A 19,132-nucleotide genomic window follows, 5' to 3' on the forward strand; every position below is an offset into this window, starting at 1 on the left:
TCCTGAATAAAACCTAGAGAATCTCTATCAATAGACTCTCCTCTAAGAGAAGTCTCTGTCCGATCCACGTGCTCCTCTGCAGCAATTGGCTTTCCTCCATCTCTTAGTTTAAAAACTGCTCTGCAACCTTTTTAATGTTAAGTGCCAGCAGTCTGGTTCCACTTTGGTTTAGGTGGAGCCCATCCTTACTGGATAAGCTCCCCCTATCCCCAAAGTTTCCTTAGTTCCTACTAAATCTAAACCCCTCCTCCCTACACGATCGTCTCATCCACGCATTGAGACTCTGAAGCTCTGCCTGCCTACCTGGCGTGGAACTGGAAGCATTTCTGAGAATGCCACCATAGAGGTCCTGGATGTCAGTCTCTTTCCTAGCAGCCTAAATGTGGCCTCCACAACATCTCTCCGACCCTTCCCTATGTCATTATTACCTACATGTAGCACTGGCTCCTCCCCAGTACTACACCTAAGTCTATCTAGATGCCTCGAGGTTAAAGTCCAGATGGTCATGAATATCTATGTTATTAGGTGAACGCTGAAACTAATGCATGCATGGTAAAAGTTACTTGTATACAAGAAAATCTACTCATAATAGTCTAGGTAGAGAAATAATCTAGAAGCTCATGGCTGACTGTTCAGATTTGTATAATTTATGAAAAATCTTAGCTTGAAGTACCTATTACCTTGGCATCTAAAATGCATATACTAAAGCTTTAAGAGTCCAATCTGCCACAGTTGACAGGAATGGTGGGAAAAATGGAGGAAAAAAAGCTTAGTGTAGACACTGTGTCTGGCCATTCAATGTCAGACCTGCGGGTGGCTATCTTACAACAGAAAAACTTCAAAAACAGACTCCAACGAGAGACTGCTGAGCTGGAATTGATATGCAAACTAGACACAATCAACTCAGGACTGAATAAGGACTGGGAATGGCTGAGCCATTACAAACATTGAATCTATCTCCCCTTGTAAGTATTCTCACACTTCTTATCAAACTGTCTGTACTGGGCTATCTCGATTATCACTTCAAAAGTTTTTTTTCCTCTTATTTAATTGGCCTCTCAGAGTTGGTAAGACAACTCCCACCTGTTCATGCTCTCTGTATGTGTGTATATATATCTCCTCAATATTTATTCCATTCTATATGCATCCGAAGAAGTGGGCTGTAGTCCACGAAAGCTTATGCTCTAATAAATTTGTTAGTCTCTAAGGTGCCACAAGTACTCCTGTTCTTCTTACTGCCTCCACTGTCCTCCCCACCACTGCACGGGGAACATCCGGATAAAGTCTCTTGGGTTGATGTAGAGAGCACATTTCTCACAGAAATCAATGGGAACTGAGGTTAGACACCACCTCTGAAAAAAACAGATCACTTTCCTGTTACCCACACTGCCATAGTTCAACGTGAAAGCAAGGGCAGATTCACTGAGGAATTCATACTGAGATCATCTTCATCCAGTATGACAGAAAACAGTATCAGATTTAACACACACACATAACTCTCTCTCTTGTTACCTGTTTTTCTGCAAAATGGTACTGGCAAAGTTTTTTCCACAACTGCCTGTCTTCGCTGAGCATGTACAGTGTTGGGGTCACTTGACCTAGCGTAATAATGTCCCAGCCATCTGAGAACCTGTATAAAATGTTGTTCAGCATATGCAGAGGGAGATCGCTGAGCGTGAGACCATTGTTGACTTGCTGAAAAAAAAAAAAAAAAGAGTTAACTTTTAACTGCATGGAGTTGTTAGTATAACATAAGTAGGGTTTCAAGTATCAGGGGGTAGCCATGTTAGTCTGTATCTACAAAAACAACAAGGAGTCTGGTGGCACCTTAAAGACTAACAGATTTATTTGGGCATAAGCTTTCATGGGTAAAAACCTCACTTCTTCAGATGCAAGAAGTAGGGTTTTCAATTTTAGGTTTAAACCAATAAAGCTACCTCCGTTTTTTTATTTCACCTTTTAAAATTTAATATTTTTTATAATTACATATATATGTGTGTGTGTTTCCCTGAAAAAATAAGGACCAGGTTTTTTTTTTTTTTTTGCCAGTTTGATATTTTGATCATTTGGTTTTCAACATTTGTTAGATTATTCTGCAAGTTTGTTATTGAAAATTAAATACCTCAAGGAACAGAAGTTGAAAATATGGTTTTGCAGCTCTTAGTTTTTCTGGTGTTAAGTGAATGAGAATTCTTAGAACCTAAAGTTATGCTTTGGATGAAAAAGCTTTTGGAAAGCAGTCTGAAAATTAGTTAAAAGTTGCATACAACACCAACTTTCAGAAAAATGCACACGTTAAAAACGTACCCATAGTTTCCCTGCACTATAGTCAATCCTGAACCTTATTATAGTTAATTGGACAATCAGAAATAAGAGAAACCGTTATTAAAAAGCACTGACGTTTATGTCAATTACTCAACAGGATATGCAATAGATATGGAGTGTAGGAGTCGGAGGGAAGAGGGTAGGACAAATCCCACCTCTGCAGAGAGCCCCCAACAGATGAAATAGTGATTCTGCCACACTGATAGGAGAGCGAATATAGAGTGGGCGACCCAAAGGAGTATGTATCACTGACCAGAGTCCTCTTCTATGGGGGTCTCTGTGTAGCAGCACCTAGGGTGGGTACTAGAGAGGTTCTCTTCCTTGCAGCAGGGGCATGGGAGATGTAAAAAGTCCCTCATCCTTTTCTCTATTTGAACTTACTGGAAGGGGCTGGGCACAATAAGAGACATCGTTAGGGACTATATAGAGCTAGCACTGCTGTCACTGTTTTGTGCGAGGGATGACAGTGGCCCCACCTAGTGGAACTGACCAGATGCAAAGGGAAGCATATGCATCATTCTCTTCAATCGTATTACAGCAGTTGCACTCCCTAGGGTGGCTGGGTCCAATAGACAGCTCTAGCTTAATGCCACAATTTAGTTCTTTACACTTATTAGTCTTGCTTATAGAATATACTTTCTGTAGTGACATCTTGTGTATAGTTTTTCAGAGAACATCATGCTCAGGCATCTGTGAACATAATGACTCCAATCTTGCATTTGTAATACATAACTAAAGCAAAAGCACTCAGTGGAAGTTACTGATATAAAATAAAGGAAATAACAAGTCAAGCAACTATCTGTCAAGCAAGGATGGTGTTTTGGTTTGTTGGCCACATGACAAATATCTTCAAGGCTGAATTTCCCGGGTTTTTTTAGTGTGATCTATCTTCTATTTAAAAATTTATTGTGATTTATTCATGGCAGAATGATAAAGTAACAAGTCAGAGTAAATTCCTGATTCCATCCCCGCTACCCACCAAATAAGCAAAGTTGCATATTAGATAAGCAGTTATATTAGTTTATTGCTGCCAAGATCTTGTAACTTTGCTTCAGGGTGGATTGATTTAAATAATCTATTTTAATCATGTTTTGCACTGATACTTCTTTCTTTAGGAAAATAACTAAAGTCTATTCTCATTGGTTGGTGTCCATTAACACATGTTGATTTGCAGCTAAATATAGCTTTTACACTAAATTTGCTACTTCTTTTTGATAACCAGGAGACACAATGTATCTATCCTCATTTATTTAAGCACTTAGATAGCTTAACATACATTTATTCATTCTTAATTTTTATAATGTTAGAAAATGGTGAATGATACACTTCTCATTTACTAGATGACTGTTTACTCGTGATTTGTGTCAAGCTCTATTTGGAAATTGGAATTGAATTAAAAATGCACAAAAACAGAATTTTAAAAGTGTTTTTGTTCATTAAATTAAACTACCTTAATTGTACTGGATACATATAAAAAAAGTTATCAAAACATGCTTTGCATTTAAAACTGACCGATTAAACAAAAGAAATATTATCTGTAGTTAGTGAATTAAACTCCCTGTTTCTAGTCACTATGTCCTTCAAGACTTTAGAACCAGTAGGTCTCATCCTCTCACACCTAGTTTCTCTTCCTAGACTTGAAGAGGAAAACAAGTTTTCCTGCTTTTTCAACTCCCAATTGGTTTCTTAACTTTGAATGAACTAGTCATTGAACTGAAACTCAAATAAACTGAAATGAAGAAAATATTCCCTTTCCACCTCCAGAAGAGGCTAGTGCTGTCAAAAGCATCAACACACTCTGGTTCTAGGTGCTTCACCAGTGACTTCTACCAGTTTGGTGGTTTCACTTTCTTTAAAACTTCACTAGCAAATGTGTGCTGTTCAATATGATTTTAAGAGATTATAATAAATGTAGGCCTTAACATATGTAATCCATTTCAAATTTAGTTCTAAACGGGTTTATTTTTAAAAAGAAAAATGCATTTAATTTAAATCCGATTTAAACCAAAACAATGTGATTTAAATTGATTTTTTTTTAAATAAATGTGTATCCCCCATGATTATCACACAGACCCTTAGAAACTTCAGACATCTTATCTTATTTTCAAAAATTGCCATTGTACATGCTTAAAGTGATAGACACAGCATTGGGGTGGGTAGTGGAACTGGGTGAGATGGAGGGCTAGTATTCCACCCGTAGGTAAACTTGCGCACACCTCAGGGAGGAGGGGGCTGGAGGAGGCAAGAGCCCAGAAGCAGAGAGAAATACCTGGGACTCTCCTTCCCAGCCTGCAGCTGAGTGCCCTTCTTCCTACTCCCCCCACCGAGTCTCAGTACTTCCCTTTGCTGCCTCTCCTAACCCTCTGTTGCCCCCTACAGTATGCTTAAAAAGAAAAAAAAAGCTGTGACCCAGATCCAAACTTTGCTTCCAGAAGTGTTACCTAGTTTCATAGAAAAAAACACCCCGTTGGCTTGCATAGCTTTGGAATCTCTACTTCAATGCTTTATTCATGTTTTCTTGGTCCTTCTCTAATCTTGGATTTCAGGTCTGTGTCTCCTTAGTAAGGTAGAGTTATTGTATCTGTCTGACCAGTGAATAATTATCTCTAAATAGTCAGATTAAGGTCGACAGAGAGCTATCAGTTTTGAAATTTATGGTTGGGCTATCAGAAAATTAAGTCTGTGAACATCTGCCAGCAGTCATTTAATGCATGTTGCTAAAGTTTAAAGTTACTGTTGTTCTTTTCACAAAAAAAAGGATATTAAAATGCTTAGTGAGTGTAAAATAATTGAACTTTAATTTTATATCTTGATATCATCATTTGTGCAGAATAACTAATGAACTCAAGTAAAAATGGCTTTAGACATATTTAAAACTTTGCTTGTACAAAGATCAAAAGCCAGTATTCAAAAGCACTTTCTCCCTTTTTACCTCGTATTTCTGATTTAACAAATTTAATATACCTTGTTCATCTGAAGATTTTTTAGCTGTTGTTGCCATGTAAGGATAGTTTCTAATCGGCAAATCCAAATATTGATGTTCCCCACCAACACAGATTTCCCTACTCCCCTAATTAGTATACAGAGAGTAGAACTCAGATCCTGAAGAAGATCTTTGATTAAGCGTGGATTGTGTTGGTCTTCCAAAACTGGAAAAGAAGAATAAGAGGTACTCTTTTGGTTTGTTACATTTAACCCAAGTTATTGACATTTCCCTATCTAAACTAACTCAAACTGCAGTTGAGCAGTGGTTTCACTTCCAAACTAAATGCCCTGATCCCACAATGGAATTTGCTCTGGTAGGTCCCACAGGTGCAGGATTGATGCTTAAGACAATACTGCTATCAAGGCATCAGTGCAACATTTCATGCCATGTGTTAATAAAATTAATGCTGTATCTTAGTTATTCAAGTGGATTGCCTATTTTCAATAGATAGTATTAAATGTCTTCCATATACAGTGGTCACCTTTAAAAAAACCCAACATTAATATGCAAGAGCCCAGTTTTCTTATTATACACACTGGGAATAACTGCAGTTTCTTGCATACCTCTGTTGGGCAACTTGGCAAATTTGGACTAAAATGTTTTAGTTCACCATGCAAAGGAATTTAAAAAAAAAAAGACATACACATGTATTCATGTTAATAAAAACAGGAATAGTTTTGTTCAGAACTAAGAAATTTTAGATTTGATAAAGAATACAGAATAGTAAAAGAGAAACCATGAACTTCTGACCGTGAAGGATAATCTCTGATTTCACTTTATACATTTGTTTTAAATGATATTCTTCAATGTAAAGAAACTGGTTAAAAAGTATATTAGATTTCCACTAATTAAATATGCCATTACCTTTGTTTTGTGACATAAGCAGTACATATAAAAATAATGAAACTAATTGAAAGGTCAGAAAAGCAACTCAGTCAATGCTAATGAACCCTGAACATACCCTTTCGTACAATTTTGTCCAAAATATTAAAGTAGTTCTTCTGTGCAGCACCACTCAGTGACGTTAGCTGAGATTTTGCAATTAACTGCAACAACTAAAACAGAAAAAAATTAACATTAGAATGAAGGACTTCAAAATCAAACATGCTTTAAATAGATATTCTTCTATGAAAGATTGTAGCATCACAGTTATGGCTTATGAAAAAACTTTAGTAGCTACAGTGCTAGGGAGAGAAAAAAATAGGATATAAATTAAAGAAAACTGAAAGTATACAGAAGGTTCCCCTAACTATTTAAATAACCTCCCATTAGTAACTCATATTGCGACATACATTTTCATTGTACTGTACAAATATTAATTATATTTCTATAGTTCCAAATAGACTTCAGAAAAAAATCCACATAGTCTAAGATTAGTAAAATATAGTTACATTTCTTGCAGCTCATGGGGTAATTCCTCTCCTCACCTTAGTTCTTAGAAAAGCTACCATGTACAAGAAAAGCTACCATGTACAACTGCAAAGGGCACATAATTCAAAACTTGCTTTAAGTGTTAAGTTTTCTGACAGAGCATGTACACTGATGGTCATAATTTTTTCCCTTTTAAATCTTAACATTCTGATTTTATTTTAAATTGCTATGCCATATTCAAAATTCAAATTGAAGGACTGACTCTAAACAATGTTAACAGAAGCCATATATAGCTGTCTGAAAGGCGCTACTGCTGAGAATTCTCAGAAAGGGTAGCTGTGCATCTAAGGGCTTTCTGCAACTCCATGATCGCAGTATTCAATTGCTCATGAGATAAATTACATTTGCCTACTGAGGTCCACTGAACATCATGGAGTTGCATTACTTTAGATAGAATACACAGGCCAAAGGCATTAGCATAACTCAGTCACTATCCAACATTCAAATTGTGTATCAAACCCTGAACCTTGTTTAAAACTGAGACTTCAGCCTGCATAGTACCCTAGTAAAAAAAAAATTAAATCTACTTTAAAGTAGAGGAGAGGAAAAGTGATCAAGAACAGTCAGCATGGATTCACGAAGGGGAAGTCGTGCCTGACTAACCTAATTACCTTCTATGATGAGATAACTGGCTCTGTGGATGAGGGGAAAGCAGTGGAGGTCTTATTCCTTGACTTTAGCAAAGCTTTTGATACGGTCTCCCACAGTATTCTTGCCGCCAAGTTAAAGAAGTATGGGCTGGATGAATGGACTGTAAGGTGGATAGAAAGCTGGCTAGATCGTCGGGCTCAACAGGTAGTGATCAATGGCTCCATGTCTAGTTGGCAGCCAGTTTCAAGCGGAGTGCCCCAAGGGTCGGTCCTGGGGCCGGTTTTGTTTAATATCTTTATTAATGATCTGGAGGATGGTGTGGACTGCACTCTCAGCAAGTTTGCAGATGATACTAAACTAGGAGGTGTGGTAGATACACTAGAGGGTAGGGATCGGATACAGAGGGACCTAGACAAATTAGAGGATTGGGCCGAAAAAAACCTGATGAGGTTCAACAAGGACAAGTGCAGAGTCCTGCACTTGGGACGGAAGAATCCCATGCACTGCTACAGACTAGGGACCGAATGGCTAGGTAGCAGTTCTGCAGCAAAGGACCTAGGGATCACAGTGGACGAGAAGCTGGATATGAGTCAACAGTGTGCTCTTGTTGCCAAGAAGGCTAACAGCATTTTGGGCTGTATAAGTAGGGGCATTGCCAGCAGATCGAGGAACGTGATCGTTCCCCTTTATTCGACATTGGTGAGGCCTCATCTGGAATACTGTGTCCAGTTTTGGTCCCCACACTACAAGAAGGATGTGGAAAAATTGGAAAGAGTCCAGCGGAGGGCAACAAAAATGATTAGGGGTCTGGAGCACATGACTTATGAGGAGAGCCTGAGGGAACTGGGATTGTTTAGTCTCCAGAAGAGAAGAATGAGGGGGGATTTGATAGCGGCCTTCAACTACCTGAAGGGGGGTTACAAAGAGGATGGAGCTCGGCTGTTCTCAGTGGTGGCAGATGACAGAACAAGGAGCAATGGTCTCAAGTTGCGTTACCTAGGGAGGTGGTGGAGTCTCCTTCCTTGGAGGTTTTTAAGGCCCGGCTTGACAAAGCCCTGGCTGGGATGATTTAGTTGGGAATTGGTCCTGCTTTGAGCAGGGGGTTGGACTAGATGACCTCTTGAGGTCCCTTCCAACTCTGATATTCTATGATAAACTTTTTACTGAAGTTATAGAAAAGAAGAAAAAACAGTTAAAGCATTTGAAATGTAGAGTATTACATAAGGCTTTCATTTTAACAACTTCCCTTTCTCTTTAGCTACAGAAAGTTTTCAGAAGAAAAATATACCCTGTGTTCGACTGTCTTTTAGATGGTATCAAAGATGGCAATAACAATTCTTTCTGGTAGAGCCCTGAGCGGATATGAAATTTATATCCGCATCCGATCCGTGGATATCCACATCCCCGGATGTGGAGATCTGTGAATATAAGTGGATATCTGCAGATTTGCAAAGCTGTACTTTTTGGGAAAAGAAGTTAGTTGAGATGGGCTGAAGCTGTCATTGTTGCTCTTGGTGGTCCTTTCTCTAGACTTTAACAAGGAAAGAAAATGCAGCTTCTGTCTCTGAGATGACTCTCATTTGCAATCTCACTGCTGGAGAAACACATGCAGATCTCACAGTCTTATCACCATTCCGAGACATGCAAAACATATACCAGCATTAGACTCTTTAGGGCATTGCTCTTAGCTGCTCATTCCTGGTCACAGGCTTACAGCAATATTGCACAACAGAATCATGGAATCACAGAATATCAGAGTTGGGAGGTACCTCAGGAGGTCATCTAGTCCAACCCCCTGCTCGAAGCAGGACCAATTCCCAACTAAATCATCCCAGCCAGGGCTTTGTCAAGCCTGACCTTAGAAACCTCTAAGGATGGAGATTCCACCACCTCCCTAGGTAACCCATTCCAGTGCTTCACCACCCTCTTAGTGAAAATATTTTTCTTAATATCCGACCTAAACCTCCCACTCTGCAACTTGAGACCATTACTCCTTGTTCTGTCATCTGGTAACACTGAGAACAATCTATATCCATCCTCTTTGGAACCCCCTTTCAGGTACAGGGAAACCCCGCTATGACGCGCCCCGCGATAATGCGAATTCGGATATAGTGCAATCATAAGGTGGCTCCCGCTGCCCCAAGCGCGCAAAAAAAAAAAAAAAAAGCAATGTGCCTTCCCCACTGCCTCTTCCCCCTTACCCCTGCTTCTCCTTTTGGCAGGAAGAGCCATTCTCCTCCCCAGCTGCTCCTCACTCTTCCTCTGCCCCTTGCACATCTCCCCTGCTCTCTACCCAAGAGAAATTGACCGGCTTGAAACTGACCGGCTTTAAATGGTAAACTTTTCGTTACCCCGCTATACTGCGACCCCGCATTTATCGCGATCGAATTTTTTGGACCCTAATCATCGCGTTATAGCTGGGTTTCACTGTAGTTTAAAGCAGCTGTCAAATCCCCCCTCATTCTTCTCTTCTGCAGACTAAACAATCCCAGTTCCCTCCAGGCTAAGCCCACTTACTTCTCATAAGTAATGTGCCCCAGCCCCTCTCAATGATAGGTGGGTGGTGAGAAGAAGGTAGGGTGACCAGATGTCCCGATTTTATAGGGAAAGTCCCCATATTTGGGGCTTTTTCTTATATAGGCTCCTATTACCCCCCACCCTCTGTCCCGATTTTTCACACTTGTCATCTGGTCAGCTAGAAGAAGGGTTGGGACTGGCCTGAAAGGGGAAGCAGCCAGAGATGATCAAAGTCCTTCTGCACATGAATGTCCAGCTTTTAAAAAGTCAGGAGCGATTTTTCCCCTCTGTGTCCTCCCCCCCTTTCTTTCCTTCTTTCAAGTTGTACTTGTAGGCTTCCCTTGTTTTGAGGCTGAAGAGGGGGCTATCTCCTGGACAAATAGGCTGCTCTGAGCCCTTAAGTGGTGTAAAGGAGCTTCAATTGAAATGCATGGAAGGGAAATCCTGGTGCAAGAGACACCACTAAAACCCATTTCCACTGAGCTCTTTAGACAGTTCTGTTACAAAGACCAGAAGGCATGTCTAAGGGAAAAATATTGCTTTTTGTCACAATTAACATAAAATCACATTAAACGTAAGGTAGAAAATAAGAGAAGTTACATGTTGGGGCCTACATTAATGATAAATCAGAAGTTGGAGATGGAAATGAGACTATAGAATTTTGATATTGGCACAAATAATTTGTTTGCATAGCGAGACATCAGAACAAAAACAAAAACCTTATTCACAGCTGCAATCACTATATTAAAATACTTTTACATATCAGCTTTCTAGATGTGTTGATTGAATTCACACTCATCTCCTACCATACCACAATGGGAAAACTGGATAGTTTGCTACTCACACTACTGATTCTCTTAATTTCTCATAAATTTTCTGTATTCATAATAGAAGAGTTATATATATATATGGGGGGAGGGATAGCTCAGTGGTTTGAGCATTGGCCTGCTAAACCCAGGGTTGTGAGTTCAATCCTTGAGGGGACCACTTGGGGATCTGGGGCAAAATCAGTACTTGGTCCTGCTAAGGAAGGCAGGGGGCTGGACTCGATGACCTTTCAAGGTCCCTTCCAGTTCTAGGAGATGGGATGGGATGGGATATGCATAAAAAGAGCTTGTTTAGATAGACTTTTTCCTAAAGGAAAAAGGCAGAAGTTACAATTTCCAGCATTCACAAACTGACGTTTAACTAATGTGCACTAAGTGTGCTCAGCCTTTTTAATTTCATTACTTTAAAAAGGAGATCCAAGGTCAATTCTTTTTGACTACACTGTAGTTAAGTCACATTATGAGAGAGAACTTTCTGAACTTGGGACTGGACAATTTCAGCAAAGCTCAATTAATCATTTTACAGGATCTAACACTTCAAAGGTGGTATTCCCGATCCCTTGAAAAGTCGTACGGACAGTTTTATTCTATATTATTCTATAGTACCTTTCTAATTGGTGCTAATAAGTGGGAAGCCCATTGCCATTTTGAAGGTGAACAAATAAATGCATTAAAGCTTTTAAAGTACAATTAAAAATACATTTTATTGTTCTGGTCTATAGTAGTTGTTTTCTTACTGTATAATGTATTAAAGCATATTTTACAAATATAAGTGATGTCATAAGACTTTATTATAAACCCTCACTACAAAACTCTACTAAATACTTGCTTGAGAAGTAGGGGGAACAGACTGCTAGGTTTGCTGGGGATTTTTAATACAGATTAGGACTGTAGTTTTTGTATGGGGCTTTCATTTATGCTCCTGAAATATTAATTTCTAGCTTCCTCTCAGAGAAGATAAATTCCTACCAAAGGAGAGATGCATTAGGTCATTAAGTAGGAATAAAAAAATAACAGAGATAGAGAATACCCTTCTGGCACCTAAGGGGAAGAAAAAGGAGAAATAATGCCACTTCATGAAACACTAACTCAATTTAGATAAAATTGGAACTGTGAGCAACTGATAATTGGGAACTATTTTATTTCAAGCAAATCCACATGAAGCATTTGGACCTTGATGCAGCACAGGGATCGGCAACCATTGGCACATGGTTCACCAGGCTAAGCCCCCTGGCGGGCTGGGCCGGTTTGTTTACCTGCCGCCTCCGCAGGTTCGGCCGATCGTGGATCCCACTGGCCGCCGTTTGCCGCTCCAGGCCAATGGGGGCTGCGGGAAGTGGCGGCCAGCACATCCTTCGGCCTGCGCTGCTTCCCGCAGCCCCCATCGGCCTGGAGCGGCAAACCGTGGCCAGCGGGAGCCGCGTTCGGCTGAACCTGCGGAGGCAGAAGGTAAACAAACCGGCTTGGCCTGCCAGGGTGCTTACCCTAGTGGGCTGCATGCCAAAGGTTGCCGATCCCTGCTACAGCAAATGTGCAGGCAATTTGTAGTGACCAGCTAGGGAGATAAGAGAGTCAGCAAATCCTAGACCAAAACAACCACTGTCTGCTGAGCTAAGGGCTGACTGCTTCTCCCCTCTCTTCGACACTACTGAATGCAAATGCACAAGATGTGGCAGTTTTTAGGAATCCAAAAGCACAGAGCACAAGAGCTTAAAAGATGTATTTAGGATGAGATTTTAAAACATTTTCTAGACACGCCTATAAACTCCACTGCAGAATGATGCAGATAAGTGGAGGAAAATGAAACTCTAAGCTTTCCTACATAGTATGAGCTTCGTAATTGGTTGACCCTTTTCCAAATATTGCAGAGATTTGCCGACATCACTGACTGTTGGGGGATTCCAATGTTGTTACAATGGACCTAAGAAAGGAATGAAGTAGAAACTTGAAGCGTGATTGTGTTTTTATTGAGAGCCCTGAGACATCCAGAAAGGGGTTTTTACAATTTTTCAACAAAACAAGTGTCATTTCCCACACCATAAATAGGTTTGCCAACTGTCTAATCAAACAAACCCAAACACTCTTGCCTGCCCCACCCCTTCCTTGAGGCCCCACTCCTGCCCTGCCCCTTCTCCGAGGCCACGCTCTGCTCATTCCATCCCCCTTCACTCTGTCACTTGCTTTCCCACACCCTCACTCACTTTCACCAGGCTGAGGCAGGGGATTGGGGTGCGGGCTCTGGGCTGGGGCCGAGGGATTTGGAGTATGGAAGGGGGTTTGGGGCTGAGCCTGAGGCAGGGGGTGCGGGATGCAAGGAGGGGGTGCGGGCTCTGAGAGTGAGTTTGGGCACAGGAAGAGGCTCCAGGATGGGGTAGGAGTGCAGGAAGGGATGTGGGGTGCGGGCTCTGGGAGGGAGTTTGGGTGCAGGAGGGGCCTCCGGGCTGGGGCAGGGGGTTGGAGTGTGGAAGGGGATGAGGGGTGCAGGCTCCAGCCACGTGGCGCTTACCTCATGCTGCTCCTGGTCGGTGGTACAGCCTGCCCTGGCTCCATGCTGCTCCTGGAAGCGGCTGGCACATCCGGCAGTGGCTCCTAGCGGGAGGTGCGGCCGGGGGGGTCTCTGTGTACTGCCCCTGCCCTGAGCGCTGACTCTGCAGCTCCCGTTGGCTGGGAACAGTGGCCAATGGGAGCTGTGACGGCGGCACTTGCGGGCACGCACAGTGTGTGGAGCTCCCTGCCACCCCCCCCCACAAGGGCCGCAGGGATGTGCCAGCAGCTTCCGGGAGCGTCGCGGAGCCAGTGGGCCTGCCTTAGCCCCGCTGCACTGCCAGACTTTTGGTGGCCTAAAATCTCCCGGTTTGGCTTCAGTAGCCTCCGGGAGATAGAGCCCGATTCCGGGAGACTCCTGGTGAAACCGGGAAGGTTGGTAACCCTAACCATAAAGAATGATGTCTTCCCCTTCTGGCCAAACATTTTCATTGTACTGCACATACTGCTCACCATCCCCATGTCAGGACAAGAACTTTCCCCATATTAATTATTTTGGAAATAAAGTCTTAATTGAGAGAGCGGCAGCTCTGGTTGGAAAATGCTGTTTCTCACAAAGTCAGCTTTTCTGATTTTCTTACTAATTTGACAATAAAAAAGTCAGATGACTGTTCTGTGTTTGTTTACACTTTGCCATAATACAGGCACATACATAGAGCTGGACTGGTGCCTCAGAAGAGTTACTTCGTTCCACATGACAATGGAAGAAATTCTTTAATTACATCACACTGCTTTAACTGGACACAGCAAACAGAAGTATGTTACAAACACACTGTATAAACATAGTCAGCATTAGGTCCATTGACAACTAAAGGTTACTCTTGGACACCAGAAGAAGAATGCAACATAGGAACTGTCCTACTGAATCAGAACTGAGGATCATCTAGTCCACTATTCTCTCTCCAAGAGAGGCCAACACCAGAAGCTTCAGTAGAAGATGTAAGAACTCTGCAACAGGAAGATGTGGGGTAATCTGCCCCCCCTGCATTAGGTCTTTTTCTGATTTCCAATAGTTAAAAAAAGATAGGCTTAAACACTGAAGCATGAGGTATAATACCACTTCCAAAATTTATCATAAAATATCACTACTTTGGATATTATTGATATCCATATAAATGTCCAATCCCATTTGAACCTTGATAAGTTCTTGGCCTCAACAACTTCCTGTGGTTAAGAGTTCCACAGCTTAATTACAGGTTATGTGAAAAAAAGTATTTCTTTTTATTGGTTATTTACTTCCCCAACTCTTACCTTAATTCAATGTTCCTTTGTTCTTATGTTATGAGACAGCAGAAGCCTAGGTTCCTAATTACTTTCTCTCTATTATTTATTTTAGATACTTTTACCTTGGGTCACAAAAGGACAGGATATCTCTGTGTTCACCTGCTACACACTACTGCAATGATATTTGTACAAAATATGCATTGTGAGGTATCATTTGAAAAATATTATCACAGTGGTCAATATCATCATATGTAAAGTTATGAATTCTCTCTGTGTGATGTTACTAGAACGTGTTTAAAATCAGGCGGTTTAGCCTGGGCAGAGGTAATAAACAGGTTTGTCCTAGACAAAGAAATGTGGGTTTACCTCAATTTACATATTAGCAGTAAACAAAGCCATCAAGCGAAACCAGCAGGGAATACCCTGAGACTGAACTCAAGAGATGGAGAATTAGCATGGCTCCTGCACCACAGAGAGAAATAGGAGACTGAATCTCTAGGAGACCTTCCTGACTTTCAAAACAAAAAACAATACTTTTGGGAATGTAAGGGACAGATAGAGACTCCATCTTTATCTTACCTCGCAGGGAAAAAGAAACCAAGCAGTTTGTGTTCCATGTGTTGGGTCCTGGCCAAAGAATGACTGGTGAGAAAACTACCTTGAGCAAAGTCTGTAGCTTTTTAAGGTAGGTCTTAGCCATTAGAAAGCGTATTTTAACTTTGGTTTGTTTGTAACTTGTCCTACCTCCAATATCTTCTACTTTGTATCACTTAACCCATGTCCTTTTGTTAATGAACTTGTTTTACTTTTAATCTAAACCAACCTAGTGCTGTATTTGAATTTAAGTGATTCTTAACTCCAGTTAAAGTGATAAGCTGTACTTTGGTCTCTTTAAAAGAGCATCGAACCTTATTATTTCTCTGCGTGTGCCAGAAGAGGGCTGGACACTTCAGGGCAGATGGTTGTGGGGAAATTTGGGACTGGGGGTGCACTGGAATCACCCTGCAAGTAGTAATGAAGACTGGTGAAGACCACGGGCTGCTGGGGTTGCACCAGGGCTGTACAGCATACAGACTCAGGGAAACTATCTACATGCTTCTCTGTTGGCTATTGGTATCCGGGCTGTGAGCCATAGCAGAAGACCATGGCAAGCAGTGACATAACCTCTCAATGGTCTGGGCTGAACCTCAAGATGTTACACCCCTCTTACTCATCTCTTTTCTAGAGTAAACAAACAATCTTTTCACTCACTCTTGCTATGAAAATTTTTCCATGCCCTTGATTGTTCTTGGCATCTTTCTCTGAACCCTCTCTAGCTGTGCAATATTCTTTCTGAGATGGGGTGACTAGTACTGCACACAGTGTTTCAGAGGAAGCCACACCTGTTCTATATAGAGACATTTTAATATTTTTCATATTATTCACTGCAATCCTTATGCATCCAAGCTTTGAGATCTCTACAATGACACCCATGTCCCTTTCTTGATTTGATACTGCTAATTGAGAACCTTTTAAGGTGTGCACATTTAAATTTTTCCCTCCAATGTGCATTAGTTTGCATTCATCAACATTTAATTGTATATGCCATCATATTGCCATTCCTGCCTAACCTAAGTAACTTAGTAACTAGGGCTGTGGATTAATTGCAGTTAACTCATGCAATTAAGTTTTTTAATCACGATTAATCACAGTTTTGATCACATTGTTAAACAATAGAATACCAATTGAAATTTATTAAATATTTTGGATGTTTTTCTACATTTTCAAATATATTGATTTCAGTTACAACACAGAATACAAAGTGTACAGTGCTCACTTTATAGTATTATTTTCGATTACAAATATTTGCACTGTGAAAATGATAAACAAAAGAAATAGTACTTTTCAATTCACCTCATACAAGTACTGTAGTGCAACCTCTTTATCGTGAAAGTGCAACTTACAAAGGTAGATTTTTTTGGTTACATAACTGCACTCAAAAGCAAAACTTTAAAGCCTACAAGTCCAGTCAGTCCTACTTCTCATTCAGCCAATCACTAAGACAAACAAGTTTGTTTACGTTTACAGGAGATAATACTACCCGCTTCTTATTTACAGTGTCACCGGAAAGTGAAAACAGGCGTTCGCATGGCACTTTTATAGCTGGTATTTATGTGCCAGATATGCTAAACATTTGTATGCCCCTTCATGCTTCGGCCACCATTCCAGAGGACATGCTTCCATGCTGATGACGCTTGTTAAAATAATGTGTTAATTAAATTTGTGACTGAACTCCTTGGGGGAGAATTGTATGTCTCTGGCTCTATTTTACCTGCATTCTACCATAGATTTCATATTATAGTAGTGTTGGATGATGAGTCAGCACGTTGTTCATTTTAAGAACACTTTCGCTGCAGATTTGACAAAATGCAAAGAAGGTACTGATGTGAGATTTCTAAAGATAGCTACAGCACTCGACCCAGGGTTTAAGAATCTGAAGTGCCTTCCAAAATCTGAGAAGGATGAGGTGTGGAGCATGCTTTCAGAAGTCTTAAAAGAGCAACACTCTGATGCAGAAACTACAGAAACCGAACCACCAAAAGAGAAAATCAACCTTCTGCTGGTGGCATCTGACTCAGATGATGAAAATGAACATGTGTCAGTCTGCACTGTTTTGGATTGTTATCAAGCAGAACCCATCATCAGCATGCATGAATGTCCTCTGGAATGGTGGTTGAAGCATGAAGGGTCATATGACTCTTTAGTGCATCTGGCATGTAAATATCTTGCGACGCCGGCTACAACAGTGCCATGAGAACACCTATTCTCACTTTCAGGGGACACTGTGAACAAGAAGCGGGGAGCATTATCTCCTCCAAATGTAAACAAACGTGTTTGAGTGATTGGCTGAACAAGAAATAGGACTGAGTGGATTTGTAGGCTCTAAAGTTTTACATTCTTTTATTTTTTGAATGCAGTTTTTTGTACATAAAGTCTACATTTGTAAGTTCAACTTTCATGATAAAGAGATTGCACTACAGTACTTGTATTAGGTGAATTGAAAAAATACTCTTGTTTTTTACAGTGCAAATATTTGTAATCAAAAACAAATATAAAGTGAGCACTGTACACTTTGTATTATGTGTTATAATTGAAATGAATATATTCAAAAATGTAGAAAACATCCATAAATATTTAAATAAATGGTATTCTATTACTGTTTACCAATGCAATTAATCGCGCAATTACTTTTTTTAATTGCGCGACTAATTGCCCGACAGCCCTATTAGTAACATTTGCAAATGTTACTATCTCATTACTTGCTGCCATTTCCAGATAATTAATAAATGCATTAATCACAGAACCTAGAATGGAACCTTGAGATACCCTGCTGGGAACCTTTTGCCATGATGAAAATTAACCATTTAATTTTACTCTTTTAGTTTTCTGTCTCCCAGCTAGTTTTTAATCCATGGCAATATGTTGCCTGTCACCCTGTGACTACTTCACTTCTTTAGTAGCCTCTTGTTTGGGACCTTGTCAACTGCTTTTTGGAAATCTGAAGAAATGGTTATATACAAAAACTACATCAGAAATATTAAGATTACAATCCAAGCACTCAGATTAAGAAATGCTGCAAATAAGGTTGACTGTGCCAACTTTTAATGTAATATTTTTGTGTATAGTTTCCTAGATTTTTAACAAAGAAAACTGAAAAAAAAATTATATCACATTGCATCATACTGATTCCAGCATGGGTCAGTAGCAGGATTGGAATCTTTAGATTCACAGCACAGACCTCTAACACTTGAGCTAATGGAGTAAATCAATAGTAGTAGGATGTCCTCCTGTGTAGTTGTGGCAGGGTGGACTAGGTCCAGAAGCCCCCTGCTGGAGGACTCATGGCCCTGCATCACCCTGTCCCAGAATAGAGCAGCGAGAAGTCCTCCAGGCAATCTAGAGTGGCTGCAGAAGAGCGGCCAATCACAGGGGCTGCTGGAGTGACCAATAAGGGGCCAGAAGAGATAGATAAAAGGCAAGCAGCAGAGCAAAGCCTTCAGTTGTTGTGTGGAGCTTGATGAGGGAGGACCAGGTGCCTGGCTGGTTAGACAAGGGCAGCTCACTGCAGAGAGTTCACCAGGCAGAACTGAGCCCAGGATTGGTTGCCAAAGACCAGGTGCCTTGCTGGATGGACAGAGTAGCAGCAGGACCATGAAAAGGTCAGAGTGGGCAGGCTGAGACCAGGACCTGGCCAGACCAAATGAGAGTACTGAGATGGGCCCTGCTGGTCTCATTGCAGACTGAGCCCAGAGAGGACTGCTGAAAAGGACACCAGCTAAGGGTACCGACATGGGCCCCAGTTGGGTGATTGAAGGAGGCAGTGCCTCTGAGAAGAAGCCTTAGAGCTACGACCCTATACCAGGGCCAAGAAAGAACTTGGAGCGTATACACCGGAAGGGGGTGACAGCGTGTGCAGCTCAGCTGGAGGGCTGACCTGCCAAAGACCAGCCAAGAGAAGGGGTCGGTGCTCCTGAGAGGCAGGTGCCAGCTCATACCTAACCGAGAGAAAGGAGGCCATCCACAAGAGGTGGGTCCCCCCCACCCCCATGAAAAGAACTGTGTTTGCAGGTACTATCAGCCAGACAAAAAAGGGGCTATGCACGAGAGGCGAGTGCTGACCCAGTTACAGTAGTCCAGTACTAGAGAA

The 19,132-nt window shown here is 41.2% G+C and overlaps 1 protein-coding gene across 5 annotated transcripts in view; it reads right to left on the minus strand.

Moving 5' to 3' along the window:
- The window catches only part of FBXO25 (F-box protein 25), an 82,734-nt gene that overhangs the window by 20,511 nt on the left and 43,091 nt on the right, over positions 1 to 19,132 (minus strand). For all 5 annotated transcript variants that reach the window (XM_034766397.1, XM_034766396.1, XM_034766394.1 and 2 more), the window contains 3 exons: positions 6,273 to 6,366; positions 5,290 to 5,474; positions 1,513 to 1,695 (listed from right to left, as the gene is read on the minus strand). In XM_034766397.1, the coding sequence (XP_034622288.1) occupies positions 1,513 to 1,695; positions 5,290 to 5,474; positions 6,273 to 6,366 (462 nt within the window). The remainder of the gene's footprint in view (positions 1 to 1,512; positions 1,696 to 5,289; positions 5,475 to 6,272; positions 6,367 to 19,132) is intronic.

The sequence above is a fragment of the Trachemys scripta genome, chromosome 3 (genome assembly GCF_013100865.1).
Source record: "Trachemys scripta elegans isolate TJP31775 chromosome 3, CAS_Tse_1.0, whole genome shotgun sequence".
NCBI classification, from domain to species: Eukaryota; Metazoa; Chordata; order Testudines; family Emydidae; genus Trachemys; species Trachemys scripta.